Genomic DNA, 16,660 nt, shown 5'->3' with positions numbered 1-16,660 from the left:
AAAAAAATATATTTTAATTATGATTTATAGTACTTTTAAATATAACGTATAGTGTGTTTGTAGGCTCTTATTAGATTGAAAAAATATTTTAAATTAGTAATTATTGTAATTAATAGTGTATATTACGTAATTTTCAAATTTGTAATAAATTTTTTTAAATATTAAGTCTAATAATTTATAGTATCTTAAATGTAATCTTTGAATACACATAAATTAAAAAAAGAAATAAGACAAATAAATTATAAATTGAATAATTGACATTTTCAAATATTAATTTACCACAAAATGAAAGTGAAGGAAGAAGTTGTGAGGCAAAAATAAAGAGAAATTATTTGAAAAGGTGTCAAATAGACTGGAAAACGGGCCCATATGCATTGAATAGTTGGCAGCCATTGAGTGGGTCATTAATACACGTGGCAGCGTGTGCATTTCACGCTTTTGGCTCCAAAAATCGCGTGTTTATTTATTTAAAGGTAGGATAGTTAAAGTGCCTATTTGTGCATTATGAAAGTTAGAGGTCAAAGTTAAAATTTGAAGCCAAGTTTAGGGGCCAATATATGTATTATGCCTTAAACTAATGATGTAATACCATACAATGGGAAACAACCATCCAAACAAGGTATAAGATGGCGCGTTTGCACTTGGCCCATAAAATTTTTACACTTTTTTCTGAAGTTTAATTTCGAAAAATATGTTTAATTATAAGATATTGAAAAAGTTTCATTCACTTTTTTCATTTAAAATTACTCACAAAAATTCAAAGAGAATTCTAACTTATTATGTAATCTCTAGTATATATAGGTATAAATTTTGTACTTATTGAGAGTAAAATAGAAAAGTTAAAAACTTGAATACAACGGACTAAAAAGAAAACAATGTCACATAAATTGACATGCCAAAAGTTCCATGTATGAGAATTGTAACACTATATAACACTATCACAATTGTTGTGAGAAACAACATATAAAACAAATCATTTTAGTTCCATAACTCTCAACATATTTAGCCCCAAAAACTCGGTTTAAACCTTGTGAAACCTTTTGAAGAGAACCTTGGAAATAACTCTAATGGTATTTGGGGTAGTCCGGTAGCAACCCCTGACGAGAGACGCCCTTGCCGCGCACCACTTGTCCACGTATGACACGAAATCTTCCTCTGCAACTCCCCTTGAATACAATATCTGGGATAATACATGTATATTAGATACATATTGATTTTCTACATTGAATCCAATTTAAAAAATTGAATTCCTTGATAAAAATCTGAAATTATTGTTCTGCTTCCATGATATTGGTTGTTGTCAATTTTTTTATATCAATATTTTTTTTGGGAGCAAACAAAGAGAAAAGAGATGAAATAAATGGTAATTCTTAAATTGACAAGAACATATTTATTTATCTAAATTAAGTATGGTTAGGATATACTTTAGTTAATTAAATCCCAGGCATTAGTTTTAACATATGTCATGTGTCCTTAATTCAAATAAGAACTTGAAAAAATAAACAAAAAATAAAAACGGAGGGAAGCCCAATTCAAACTCCAAAGTCATTGGTATGATTGGTCAAATTAATATGGAGAGCGTAAAAAAAAGGTTTGAACTTATGTGTGTGTGGAACATTACTTTACTAGAGATACTCTCAAGCAAAATTTTCAGCTATACATTCTCTATTCAAAATTGATGTTAAAATTATGGATGAAATTATAAAACACAATTGATTTAGATTTTCAAATGATGGGTACCCAAATGGTATATTTAAAATATGGATATGATTAAAATTATATATTTTGTTATATAAACTTTATAATAATAATATCATATAAATGTACAACTCACGTTTAAATAGGAATAAAAATATCAAATAACTTGAGTTTTGATTATGACATAGCAATTGAAATAAGTAAATTACACATATTCTGAATATTCGTCTATAAGGAAGTATTATGTGAGATGTACTTAACTAAATGATTGTATCTAATTAAAGAAAAATAAGTAAAAAAAATCATTGTATCTAATGAAATTTGATAATTCATCTCTATATGTTACGACGATATCCAAATATTTTGATATTGAACAATTAGTCACCATTCAATGATCAACATTCATCGTTCACAAAAAAACAACTTTCAAGTATAGTTTTATTAAAAAAATAATAGTATTGATACTCGCTCCATTTTTAAGGTTCAAACAACCAATCCTAGCAGCTCTTTTCTGTAGTCAACAAATAACTCCTTATAGGTATATACCTTGTCCATCCGTACATGTCCATTGCCATTAGAGGCATTTCCAGAATTTGATGTTTGTGGGTTTTAAATTTTAAAATAGAACAACATATTAATTTAATATAACAATCGTTAAATTACAAACAAATATATATATATATGCATATCATTAAAATTGCACTCGAGAAGTTGTTATGTTTTGAAAACAGAAATGATGCATCATTTGGTACACTTTCAAATACTTTCATTTATTAATATGAAGATTTTGAGTTATTTATTTCAAAGTTCTAAAATATTATTTGGTAAAAGGTAGATAAGTGTTATATTTTAGTATAAATTTTGAACATTTTTTCTATAATCTCAATATTATTTTAAGTAAAATTAAAATTATTAAATTCACCATATATGTTTGGGACCTAAAGGGAAGGTTTTACTTGCTTCACCCTTGAGCCACTCTTGCCTAGTTGCCTTGAAAGTTGAAGTTCCGAGAAGCAAACAATAACTTAATTAATATAATCAATTATTAATCGTGGAACAGTCTTAAAATCAAAGATTAAAAATAAGATCTTTGAATAAATTGTTATACAATGTAAAGACAAATTAGAAAAAAGAAAAGAAAAGGGAGAGTCGAGGAGGAACTGAGAAGAGTAAATAATACTTATCGGGGCAGAGGTCTGCACTTTGACAACAAGCAGTAGCAATGAAGTAGGTAGTAAAAATTAGAACCCTTACTTTTTTTAAAAAATAATTTTTTTAGTTTAACATTTTATTGAATGCTTCAAAAGAAATCAATAGTGAGATGTTTTAGAGTATGACACTATATTTTTGTTACTTACAATTATCTATTTTGAAATTAATAGTCAGATGTTGTTTTGGAGTTTGACACTACTTTTTTATTACTTTCAATTATCAATTTTCTGTTTTGTTGTTTGAAAAAGAATTTAGAAAAATCTATATAGGAAAAAATGAATTAAAGGAGGGTAAAAGATAGGCACAAAACACATTTTTGAACCCCCATCCAAAGATTCAGAGCTGCCCGCGCTTACCACTGCGCCACGCACCTTAGTTTGATGTGGGTTCTCACACAATATTTAAATATATTTGTATATGATTTTTATTACGTATATAAGGTCTACGTAAAAGTCAGTGGGTTCGTCCGAACCCCTATTTAACAATGTAGCTCCTCCCCTGATTGCCACATCATCCAATAGCCAACCACTAATAGGGTACACCCCTTGGCTTAGCAAATTTTCAAATAGGAAAGGTAAACAAGTAGCTAGCTAAAATCTAGTGCAATTCATTTAATAACCACTAACAGGTACACACCTTGGCTTAGCAAATTTGCAAATAAGGAAAGTTAAACATGTTGCTAAAATCAGTGCAAAACATTTAATAACACCTTTGTTCTAAGAATAAAAGTAGGATGATAGGTTAGGAAAAGGAAGCATTTATGGTATGTTTGGGAAGTTTTCATACTCGTAAGCATTGTGTTTCATTGCTTTAGCCTTTTTCCCTTTCCATTCTTGATTTTTCACTTCTTAGATGATTTCTTGTTCTTCCTTGCTCGGGCAGCTGCCTCATCTTCCTTTGCTTTGTTTTTCTGTCAAATTAAAATAATAACTACGGTTTAGGGTTCAAATGTAACTTGGTACAATATAATGTTATCAGAAAACAACTTTTATGTTTACCATGTTCTTCTCACAGATGTCCCAATGATGTGGCACATCTCCATTTTTGTCACCTTTGCATTGCATTTGGGGCATACCAAAAAAATAAAATAAAAAATACTCCCTTCATTTTAATTTGTTTTTCTTACTTTTCTTTTTAGTCTGTTTAAAAAAGGATGGAGTATAGTTTAACAAAATTGTGTAGAATTCAACATTAAGTGATATCCGATCATTTTGACTATATGCCTCGATTTCAAGACCAACGGCCCTACTGCATGACTAGTTTTTTTTCTTTCTAAAAACGTCCCAAGAGAAATTTTAACCATTTTTTTAGAAAATACAAAACACCATACAAACAAGAACATTCTAACAAGTTGCATTTGTTTAATGTTTTATATCACGACTCAATTTTTGACTCTTTAATCTTGAAAAGATAGTTCGTCTTTTTAAGATTTTGAAACTCAATTTTAGATTTTTCAAAAGTGGAGTTTATAAATTAAAAATTAAAAGGTAAAAAAACATTACTCAAAAGTATCTCAATTTTTTTAATTTTCTACTTGAACTAATCAGTCAGTTAATAACTTAATATATTCATATCAGTCAGTTAATAACTTAATATATTCATACACAAGGTAATGCAAGTATGAAAATCAAAATATTTGTTTGCTTTGGACCATTTTGACTCTTTAATTAAAAAATAGTTCATTTTGTCAAAATGAATTTTTGATATGAATAAGAAGAGAAAGAACATTGTAATGAACTTTTGATATGTGTAAAAAGAGAAAGAACAATGTATTATAAAGTGACAACCAACATTGCTAGTATGTACTATTTATAACTGCAAAAACAGAAAACTTGTGCGGCCATAATCAAGTGTGTATATGGATCAACCATCTTTCACAAAGAGTTAGAATCATGACTTGCTTTAAGATTGGAAGGTTTGATTCCCTTCTCTTTTATTTTATTTTGTGACTCTTTCTATTTTTTTGTGTCGAGTTTCTAAGAAATGCATGATTTTGTGGAATACTTCTATCTATGATTAGTTTTACTTCTATTAAGCTAAGTCTATACCTATAATGACCCTTTTGGTAATTATGGGTAAACCAATGGTAAAAGATTTTGAATAACAAACTTTTGAAGTAGTACATTGAAAATTTTAGGCTAGATCAGTTTCAGACGAGTAAGGTGGGAAAATTCGAAAATAGATTGGGTAAAATATCTAAGTTTGGGTCGATTTTTCTATTAGCTAAGATATTTAGGAGTATGTAAGATTTTTCAGAATCGAATTTGGGCGAATAGAACAATTGATATTGACCTTGGCGTGAAAGAATCGGTCTGACTACATCAAAGTTTGAAGATGTGTTTTGACATATACTACTTTGGGAGGATTTTCAAGGTTTTGTACCATGCTATAGTGATTAGTGGATGACATTCCGCTATAGCGAATAATATTAATTTCCGCTATGGCAGGATTGGGGGCCCGATTGGGCCGATATTGCCGGTCAGTGATATTTTTATGCAAAAAATTCTCAAAACCGCCCATTATTTGACAGTTTCATTTTGGGATGAGCAATAGCGACCTATGATATTAAAGGTTATGATTTATAGTCAAAGGAGATAAAAATTGGCGGATAATTTATTATGTGTACAAAGCCATACGAAAGTCTGATTTTGGGGAATCCACTTTTAAGTCATAAAGTTGTTCTGCTTGTGGCGTAAAAGAATTGTAGCACGATTTGACAAAAAAAATGTCATTGTTGATGAGTCTTCAAGTTATTTTTTTCTACTTTAACAATGAAACATGATCAAATGTTGGTACTTATACAAAAAAGGACTAAAAAGAAAATATAGTCATATAAATAGGATAGTAGAATGTATGAGAATTGTAACACTATATAACAATATCATCATTTCTCTAAGAAACAACATATAAAGCAAGTCATTAAGTTCCATAACTCTTTAAAATATCCAGCCCCAAAACTTAGCTTAAAACATGTGAGACATGCTAGATAGAAACTTGGAAATAACTCTAATGATATTTAAGATAATCCTACAACAATCTCGATGAGAGACGCCCCAATCTCACACAACTTGTCTATGAATGACACGAAATCTAAAATGCCCCTTGAAGCCTACAACGTGATACAATAATTCATTTGAACCTTCAACATCAATTTCAAGCAAAAAAAACAAGAATATGATTGCATTCTATCAAAACCAAACGGAAAAGTTTTTTTTTTTATGAAAACAATTTTCCCTGCACAAAAGTTGGTGAATAAGTGATTGCTTACTAATGAGCAAGAGATGTCCGTCTTTTCTGCTAAACAAGATAGGTTGAACTTAAAATTCAATAGATGTTTTTTATGAATGTCAACTAAGTATCGTAAGAAAAATTGCTCCCGGTTGTTCAGTCGTTTGATAACTATACATGTTATACATACAAGAAGGTTATATATACTAGATTTACTCATTCCTTCTTTTCACCATCATAAGTGTCACCACTATTACATGTAATTAACTGCATATCATTTGGCATTTGACATTGAAACAATTAAAATTTCAGAGTTTCAAGATAAGTCATGGTACATGATAACACATTTCTCTGACATATTCATGATAACCCATTTCTCTGACATATCAATTTCACAAAACAAAGAAGTAAATATACCTTTCGGATCGATTGGATCAACCCTTGAATATATCTTAGCGGGGTACAATTGATTCCCATTCCAACAACTTCCTTACACGAATCAACGATTGAAGAACATTCTATAATGGGATCGCCACAGACAACACAATTGGTACCATCTTTTGAACGGAATGAAAACGAAGTAGGAATGTTGACAACCTCTTCCTCAAGATTCTCAGCATAAGCCTATACAAAACAAAAAATCAAGTTACGCACATAACTAAATGATATAATTTCAACTTAGAGGAAAATGAGTAAAGTATATAAGATATAGGATATCGTGTATGATCAATAATGTAAATACATGAGCATCGATTTTGTTTGGAGTTGTCTTGAATACAATTAAATCAGCGCCTTAATTCTCAAAAACCTAAACTCTCATTCGATGAAAATCTTTTAGAGTTTTCACAATAATCACATTACCATAAACTCCATTGCAATCAAAAAGGTCTGAATAATCGTTTTCATATATCTTAAGTTAATCAAAATACTTGTTCATCGTTCTGCTAAGACGTTGATAGGTAATAAAATGAGATCACTTTTGACAAGTTTTGGATGCAAACTTTACAGTTAATTATCTACTTTTCATATGTACAGGTGTGCTAAATGAGGAAAAAGAACAAAAAAATGCGCATATGTTAAGCTATTATATTGCCCCTCTGTAGTAGTCGTGCACTCAAGTTCCTAGTGGCGTGCCCGCACGGAAGCATAATAGAGTTGTTGCCCGCTCGCGCAGAAACATAAAATATTTGCTGGTCCTCCGCCGACGTGAGGCTTGGAGAATATTAAAAGAAGGATATTTTTGATATTTCACGAATGACTCTATGCTATATGATGTTGGAACATGCCCTAGAATGAAGTTATCAATAAAAGAGTGGAAAAATGTTAGGTTATGAAGAAGAGAAGAAGGAGCATACGGTACACTACTCGAATTCAAAACGGGAGTTGGGATTTAGAGTTTGGTTGCTCTGTCTTCTTTTTCATCTTTGTTCTTAGTAAACTTATTCTCCTCCATGGAGTAGATTCTTAGATGGTATTTGACAAATATGTTGTGATGAATATGTTGAGATTTTGATTTTTTCTTATATTTGAACTCGTTATGAGTGTTTTAATTAAATTGCAACTTTGTTCATTATGTTATTTAAGTAAAGAGGAAAATATTATGAATATTATTGCATAATCTTGTGTCGGTTTGAATCAATATATCTTCTCGAAAGTAATCAAAAAAGCTTGTTGATAATTGTTATTTATTGAATCTCTAGGAAAAATAGTCGAAGGACATTACTTCCTTAAGAATAATCCAAAACATGTTCTTACATATCATGATCACTGGGTTATAATTGTTGGGTTATGAAGGTGAATTGGGGCGTCATGTGGAAGTTTATAATTTGCAAATCATATGATAATAAATTAGATGACAAAAAACTTAACAAAAAACATAATATTATTATATGAAAAACTAATATAAAAAAAATACTAAAATTGTTGAGAGAATAAATCTCCCCATAAACAAAAGTCTCTAAACGACTACATTATGAATTCTAATTGTGTTATGCTATGAGAATAGGGATCTTCAATTTATGGATCTCCAAACTTTTCCTCTAAAGAAAGAATAAACCAAATATGGAAGAAAATTATATTTTCCTTTCAGAAAAAGTTTAAGCATTTATGGTAATACTTTGACTTTTCTTTAAGGAAAAAAATAAACTTCAAATAAGGAAAGAAAATCAAGGTAAAACCCTAACAAATTTCCCCTTTTGGCTGGATTTTCTTGACAAAACTTGATCCACCTTCTTCACATGCAGGATAATTTTCGTTCTTCACATAGTCTTCATCACTGCTGCTTGTCATGGTTAAAAATAAAGTTTAAAATATATGGGTTAAAAATGGTTTTAAAATATTTTGTTTTTATTTTCGAAGATGCAATAACAAGAATGTTGAAAATATGGTTCTAATCTTTTCTCCACATGTAGCTGGACAAAAATTTTCTTTATCATCAAATTAGTTACAAATTGATTTGAAACCACTTGAGCTTGTCTTCAACCTTATTCAAGCATTAGATCATTGAACCATCGGATCTTTGAACCATGTGCTCTGATACCACTTGTTGGGTTATAAAGGTGATTAGGGTGTCATGCGGAAGCTTACAATTGCAAATCATATATGGTTGATAAATCAGACGACAAATAAAAGTATACTAAAGATATATTATTAATAAGATTCGGTCAAACGACCTACATATTGAAAACTAATATTAAAAAAATATAAATATGTTTAGGAGAAAATTTTTCCATAAACAAGACTCTTAAACGACTACATTGTGAATTTTATTTTGTGTTTTGATATGAGAAGAGAGGTCTTCAATTTATAGATCTCCAAACTTTTCCTTTAAGGAAAGAATAAACCAAATAGAAAAGAAAATTATATTTTCTTTTCAGAAAAAGTTTAAGCATTTATGGCAATACTTTGACTTTTTTTTTAAGAAAAAAAAAACTTCAAATAAAGAAAGAAAGTCAGGGAAAAACCCTAACAATAATTAGCTTATTTCTTTAACTTGAGATTTACTCGGAAGAGACATCTCAATCTTAATGATACTCTAATCAACTATCAAATTCAAGAGAATCGATGGAACTTTAGATGTAATCAATGAATGTGGTCAAATTCCAACTATAATTATGCACTTCTTTCATCTTTTACCCTATTTTTTATTATTGATATCAAACTTTATAGTTATCAATTTTTTTAAATTATCATTAATCTATAAACGTGTTTCATAACCACCACCAACTCTTTTTTTTGATTACCTGAATAATAGTTAGCAATATTTGCTTGAATTATTATTTGTACCAATCCCTGTGGAGACGATCTTTATACTATACTATCTTTGACTAGTGAATCAGAACTTATAGTGTGTTTGTGCTCGTCAGACGTTGAACATTAATTTACCTATATTCAGAACCAACAACCAAATAAGCTACATAGCTTTCCACAAATGATGCAACCAAGACCGGATTGCATTACAAATCGGTTCCATCATCAAAATCATCTCAAGAACCTTTGGAATCTTTGTTGTTATATATGTTTCGCGGTTCACATGCTATCTCCACGCTTCTTTTGAGCAATGCCTCACCTTCTTCCCTTGAAATTCCCTTGGCTTCAAATCCCTGAAGGGTTGCCTGTCTCATGGAAATGAAAGCTAAACCACCAATGTGAGTATTACTAGTTATCTAAGCCAAAGAGCAATAAAAGGAAATGCATAAGCTCATTGCAACATTATAAGATGAAGAGATTATAATGTTGGCACCAGCTTCCATGTAATGATAATCTAACCAACTATTCGAGAGAAAAATGTTACATAAAGCAGGATAACAAGCATATTTTTTTATTTTTGCCATTCCAGTTAAATACTGTTGGAAATATCTATTGGGTCGAGTCAACCCATAAAGGGTGCTAATTAGCATGTTAGTCCATTAGCTTGTCCTCCTCCTTAACAGCTAGGTTTTACAAGATAAAAAACATGCTTTGCATCTCTTAATTAGCATGTTAGTCCATTAGCTTGTCCTCGTGGTGTTAGAATGTATGCGTCCACTAGTGATCATTGGACCAGGTCCCTCGATAGAATAATAGTGTGGAAAATAAATAACTCAAAGTAAATCTAGCATAAGGATTTTACGTGGAAACCCCCTTGCTCAAGGGAGGTGAAAACCACGACATGTACTCACATGATTTCAACTCATTCTATATTCACTCAAAACAGAGCACAACTTCATATTAAAAATTCTTGCAACCTAGGAATTAAAACTCATTAATCTTTTCCCCCTTACTGTAGCAACTCTACTACAAAGAAAACTAAGCAATACTCTATTGCCCACTAAACCAACTAACTTTAGTTGATAGAGACTTCAAGAACCCAACAAAGGCTAACTCTAGCCACCAACTCAAATCTCAAATATAGGAGCATAAACAAGCAACAACTCTGATGCACCCACACATCAACTAACTCTAGTTGACACTCCTAGGCAACTCTACCCAGGAGAACATCAAAACAATGATGTAAAGAGGCTTGACCAAAACATTAGATGATTCGACTAACTAGCTCTAGTTAATCCGACTCAACCTAAAGACTTAGACAAGCAACCGATCTACTGTCCTGTATAACTTAGGAGTAGATTTATAATATAAGAACACAAGACACAAAGCTCAAAATACAACAAGTGACGCTTCAACATTCCAACAGGTCCCTTGTTGAGTATGAGCAGTGTACTTCCTTGAAGATGGCCTTTTCATTGTGAGCTTATGAATTTTCAGAATTCATAAGCTTCTTTGTCAAAACTTGGGTAGTATCATTTTGGACGAAGACTAATATGATATGATCACAAACCCTTGGAGCAAAGCTATGGGCTGAGCCTGCTGCTATGAAGAGACATGCACCAGCCACAACAGATTTGGAAGTTGTGGCAACTTTTAAAACAATTGTATTTTGTCTATTTCACGTACGCAGTCTTTCCACGACCAAGTCCTTTGTTAGATTCGGAAGTTTGTTAAATCATCAAAACTTTAAATCAGCCCCAAAATAACACGTGGAAACTTGGTAACTCATCCATATTTTGACTTGTGAGGATTCCCAACAAATCACGACCGATAATACAAGTCATGATTGTTTTAGATGTTTCATCAACTTTCTCAAGTGCTTCTTTTTGAGATTGTGTTAAAAAAATATTTTTTTAAACGATCGAATTCATATTATCTGGTTGAATATTTTATATTGTAATATATAGTTAAAAATAATGAATATATTATGGAGTAAATTATTAAAATAAAATAAGTCTTAAATGAAAACTAAAACTAAAAAAATTAAAATAATAAAACTTAATTCAAGAAGTTGATAACTTGATTTGAGAATACTAATTTGATGCTTTAACACACATTTCGCAATATTTGATCTAAACAATTAAAATAGAAAATTCGTAGCTCTTATTTTCCTCGTGATATGACAATGATTATGTTCCACAGAATCATCCAAAAGAGGACATATAAAAAACGTGATCTAGTTTTATCGCTTATGTCACGTTATTCTCCACCACCTGACTACTCTCCCCTATATATAAGAAATCCTCTCTTCGAGTGTAAGCATAGAAAGAAATTAGAAGGAGCTAAGCTTCTGTGAATGGTTCAACTGTTTTTTATTTTCTTTTTGCTTTTCATGGCCGATCAGGACTTAAGTATAGATTATTTCTACCTTCCTTTTAATTTCCTACTTACTTTTACCTTTTTTGTTTGCTTACATGTGGGGTTTATAATGCAGATGTTATACTCAGAAAAGCGAGAATGTACCAAGAGTACATGCAGATGGTTCCTCTCCCCACAAGGAGGTCCTCTATGATTCCTTGTAACTCATGGATGGGGTTGGCTGCATCAATGAAGGAGTTATATGGGCAACCGCTGCACTACCTGACCAACCTCTCCATGAAGCAGTGGGATCGTTTGAGGATTGGGGCCAATGATGAAGACGTCCCATTGGATACACTTATCGATCCAGCCAAAGCCGAAGCAAGCATTTGGCTTGTAGAAGAAATGCATAGGAATACTACATCTCCTTTTTTCATTGCTAGGCTCTGGCATGGTGATCCCATGTATCATGTTTATATTGATGCAATTTTCCCAGAGTTGAAGAATCCATCCAAATAGATTCTGCTGCAAATACCAATCCATCCTATATATGGACTTGGTCTAGAATTCTGAACTATGTATGTTTTGAAAAATGTTTATCTTATGAATGCTTATGAGTTTATCTTATTGATCAAATTTCCCATCTTCTTTGTGGTTATGGACTTTATGAAATGCAAAATAACAAATCAGAAATGTCTTGGGTTGTTAGATTCTTTCTAACAGTTCAGGAATAGGATAAAGGGAATTGATCTGTCATTACACAAGTAAAAATATTGTACAAACATATACATCATGCAGCTTAATTAGTTACCAATAATCACCACAAGAACACAACCCTCCTTGGAAAAAATGGAAACGGTTGTTATCTCGGACAACAATATGCCGGTGATTTACTTTTGAAACAAATTTTGCAAATGAATGGCAATCTGAGCATACATGCGAAGGTTTTTCACTATACGAATGGGATGTCCCTGAGATGTAGAGATGAATGAGTCCATATGCCATGGCTATTTTCTCGCTGTGTTGATTAAGCAAGAATTCTTTCTCTTGTTCATCAACATCCATCAGAACATTTGTTAGATCAGGGATATGACCTGCCTCTCTAACCCTGCAGTTCATTTCGTCTAGCATTAGGCAAATGTGTGTGTGTTCTGGGTGAAACTCATCACCTGAAGTAAACTCGTGAATGATCCCCATCACCTCGATTGAGCTTGAACCGGGGTTCTTCTTTATCCCTCTTTCCTTCATGGACATCCTTACCTTCGCAACATCAGTCCACTTCCCTCCCAAAGGATAAATATTTGAAAGAAGCACATGGATCCCAGCTTTATCTGGGGATGATTCAGAGATCATATCAACAACATAAGTTGCAATCTCCTCGTTTTTGTGCATTTTACAAGCATTAAGGAAAGCCCCCCAAACTGCATCATTGGGCTTCATTAGCATGTTTTTTTATTATATTAAGAGCTTCTTTCAATAAGCCAGCACGACCAAGCATATCAACAATGCACCCATAATGCACTATCTGTGGTGAGATGCCATGGATCTCTTTCATACTCGCAAAAATTTCCATTCCTTCTCCTGCTAAGCCCCCATGGCTACATGCTGTCAGTACAGCCACAAACACAACTTGATCAGGTTCCACCCCTTCCCGAAGCATCTCATAGAATAGTTCGACTGCCTGCCTACCATTTCCTTCCATAGCCATGGCCCCTATCGCTGCAGTCCAGGCAGAGACATCCCTCTCTTTCATTTTGTTGAACACTTTCATCGCACTTGCAGGATCACCACACCTAGCAAACATGTCAACAAGCACGGTACTTAGCTGCATATCTAGACGAATTTCGTACTTCTCAATGTAATTATATATCCACTTAGCAAGATCATTAGCACCTAAATATCCACAGGCAGATGCAACACTGACCATTGTCACTCTATCTGCTTTAATCCCCTCATTCTGCATTACACGAAATAGATGAATTGCATCCTCAAACATGCTCTGCTGTACCAAACCACCAATCATGGTGTTCCATGACACAAGATCACTCTCAGGCATCTCATGGAAAGCTCTGCAAGCTGCCTCCAGATCACCATTTCTCAGAAAGCCAGCAATAAGTGAATTCCATGACACTACTGTCTTGTTTGACATCTGATCAAAAACTCTGCAAGCCCATTCTTGACTCCCACACTTCATGTACATATCAATGATAGCATTACCAATGGAATCCCAATTCTCTAACCCGTTCCTCAAAACATAAGTGTGACACTGCTTTCCTAAGAAAACATCAGCCATCTCTGTAGAAGCTGATATAGAAGACAACAAAGTTACTCTATCCGGATGAGGTCTTCCACAGGATAGCATTTCCCCCAAGACCTCAAGTGCTTCCCTTACCATCCCATTCCGCACATAGTTTGATAAAACTGTGTTGTAAAGTACCAAATTACGATCAACACATTCCTCAAAAAGCCTTTTTGCCTTATCCATAGATCCACATTTCATATACATATCAACAAGAGCATTTACCATAACACTATTAACCTTCAATCCCGTCTTCCCAATATAACTACACACTCTTTCCGCCAATCCCAAATCCCTCAACTCTGCACAAGCCGATATCACACACACCATTGTCACAGAATTCGGCATAACACCCTCCTCTATCATCTCGAAAAACAAAGAAACTGCCTCTTCAGCCTTCTCACTCTTCGCATACCCGCAAATCAAACAAGTCCAAGACACTAAATTTCTCTCAGACATTTTATCAAACACTTTCCTTGCTTTATCCACCTCCTCACATTCACCATACAAATGTATCACAGAATTCAAAACAAACACATCATCACCAAAACCCCATTTCAAAGCCAAACCCATAACTTGAATTCCTATAGAAAATCTCCCATCCTTCGCACAAGCACTCAAAATCAAAGGAAACGTATACCGATCAGGTTCCACGCATTCAACAACCATTCTTACATAAATCAATACAGCATCATATAACAAACCCGCTAAAGAGTACCCTTTAATCAAAGAATTGAACTTGTAAGAATTATCATAACCTTCTTCATTGCTACTACAGAAACTGTCAAAAGCTATTTGTGCGTACTCCATGCTATTATAGGAACCCAATTCGGAGCATTTAGCAATGAGTTTACCGAGAAAACCAGGGTCTTGATTGAACCCCTGTTTTGTGAAATGGGCGTGTAGTTGTTTGATTTCGTTCAGATTTTTGCAGGATTTTATTAAGTCAGTTGTTGTTGATATTCGATTCGATTGAGTTTGTGTAGTAGAGAGAAGTGGAGAAAGAGATAGATTTATGGTTGCTGCCATTGCTATTTGAGGTGTTTATTCAGCTTTTCAAGAGCTTACAACTGACACCATTCTTGCTGATGAACTCCATTGATGAGAACTCAACGTTTAACCAGCGCGGTATTACATGACGGGCATGTTCAGATATATTGTATCATTCTCCATCCTTCTCGTAATATCACACTTTAATAATTTAAATGATAAATCTAGAAGAAAATAGAATACAAATAGAACTAATATGAAAATATATGATAAAATGAGAAGAATATATTAAGGTGACATTGCAATCATACCAAATTGGTTATTACAAAAAATTAGACTTTCCATTATTATCTAATACCGGATTAAAACGATACGATACAAAACAATTTTAAAAACAATGAAAACAAATATGATATTTAAACTAATGATGTAATACCATACAATGGGTAACAACCATTCAAACAAGGTATAAGATGGCGTTTGCAGTTAGCCAATAAAAAAATTTCACTTTTTTCCGAAGTTTAATTTCGAAAAATATGTTTGATTATAGATATCGAAAAAGTTTCATTCACTTTTTTCATTTCAAATTACTCACAAAAATTCAAAGACAATTCTAATTTATTATGTAATTTCTAGGAGAAAATAGTCAAATACCCCCTAACCTATTAGTCAATTCTCAACTACACACTTATACTTTATGGAGACCCTATTACCCTCCCTGAACTTTTTATTTTTGATATTTTGTGACCCTTAAACATTGACCTGTCCAAGAAGGTGAATACACCTCTTGTAGGCGCGTAAGGGTTCAACAAAAAGACATAAAATGACTAAATAATCCATGTGGCAGTATCTCATTGGAGATTATATAAGTAATTCATTTTTTTTAATTCTTTCCCTTTTCTTATATCACAAAATGGTTATACATATTTCATAATTTCTTCAAGTTTTTTTCGAAGTCCTTCAGTGATGGTCTTCTAAATTTCGTCGCTAGGAGCTCCAAATCAGTTTATAGCAATTGATTTATGCTTAGTTAACAATACATCAACCGATTTTAGTAACAACAATCACCTAACTCATAAGAAACTTTCATATATGAAGCTCAAAAAATAGAGTTCAAGTTTTTTCTTAAACCCTTTAATTTCAGCAAAATAAATAAATAAAAAGAAGTCAAACCACATTGAACCAACAATGGTAAATTTGAAATTTCACTTTCTAATTTCATTCTTACCAAATTTGTTTTTCACTCCTACATTTGTGAATACTAATTTGTGGAATTTTGATTTTTGGGTTGGATTTCAAATTGAAAGTTTCTGTGGACTAGCTATGGAGTTGTTCTTCTTCTTTAATTTGGTGTAGAGAGTTTTTCATCATTTTCTCTTATTGTTCTCTAAAGAAATAATTAGTATTTTGGAAAAATAATCTCTATTTGAAAGCATTTTTTGTAAATTTCAATTTCTAGGTTTGATAAAAATGGAAACTTTACATAATTTTACAGGGGATTATTAAATTATTATTTTAATTAGACTTATAATTTAAAGGAAAAAAAGAAGAAGAAAAAGAATAAAAAAAAATGAATGTACAGTGATTCATCGCGTGTGTTGCACAGTTTTGTCATAAAACTGGTTA

At 32.3% G+C, this 16,660-nt stretch overlaps 1 protein-coding gene and 2 pseudogenes across 1 annotated transcript; 1 reads left to right on the top strand and 2 right to left on the bottom strand.

Annotated features, from left to right (window-relative positions):
- Positions 1–3,751: 3,751 nt before the first annotated feature.
- LOC102584793 (homocysteine S-methyltransferase 2-like) lies at positions 3,752–9,890 on the bottom strand (annotated as a pseudogene).
- A 1,826-nt stretch (positions 9,891–11,716) lies between these two features.
- LOC107063298 (protein RDM1-like) lies at positions 11,717–12,283 on the top strand. The gene is made up of 2 exons (XM_015314976.1): positions 11,717–11,798; positions 11,882–12,283. Exons 1-2 carry the CDS (start codon positions 11,744–11,746, stop codon positions 12,262–12,264), a joined length of 438 nt encoding a protein of 145 aa, XP_015170462.1. The 5' UTR covers positions 11,717–11,743; the 3' UTR covers positions 12,265–12,283.
- Positions 12,284–12,476: 193 nt separating this feature from the next.
- LOC102596376 (pentatricopeptide repeat-containing protein At3g22690-like) lies at positions 12,477–15,182 on the bottom strand (annotated as a pseudogene).
- Between the last annotated feature and the right edge of the window lie 1,478 nt (positions 15,183–16,660).

Source organism: Solanum tuberosum, unplaced genomic scaffold, assembly GCF_000226075.1.
Source record: "Solanum tuberosum cultivar DM 1-3 516 R44 unplaced genomic scaffold, SolTub_3.0 scf00334, whole genome shotgun sequence".
NCBI lineage: Eukaryota > Viridiplantae > Streptophyta > Magnoliopsida > Solanales > Solanaceae > Solanum > Solanum tuberosum.
Note: the sequence above shows the minus strand (reverse complement) of the source record. Positions and strands in the feature narration are given on the sequence as shown.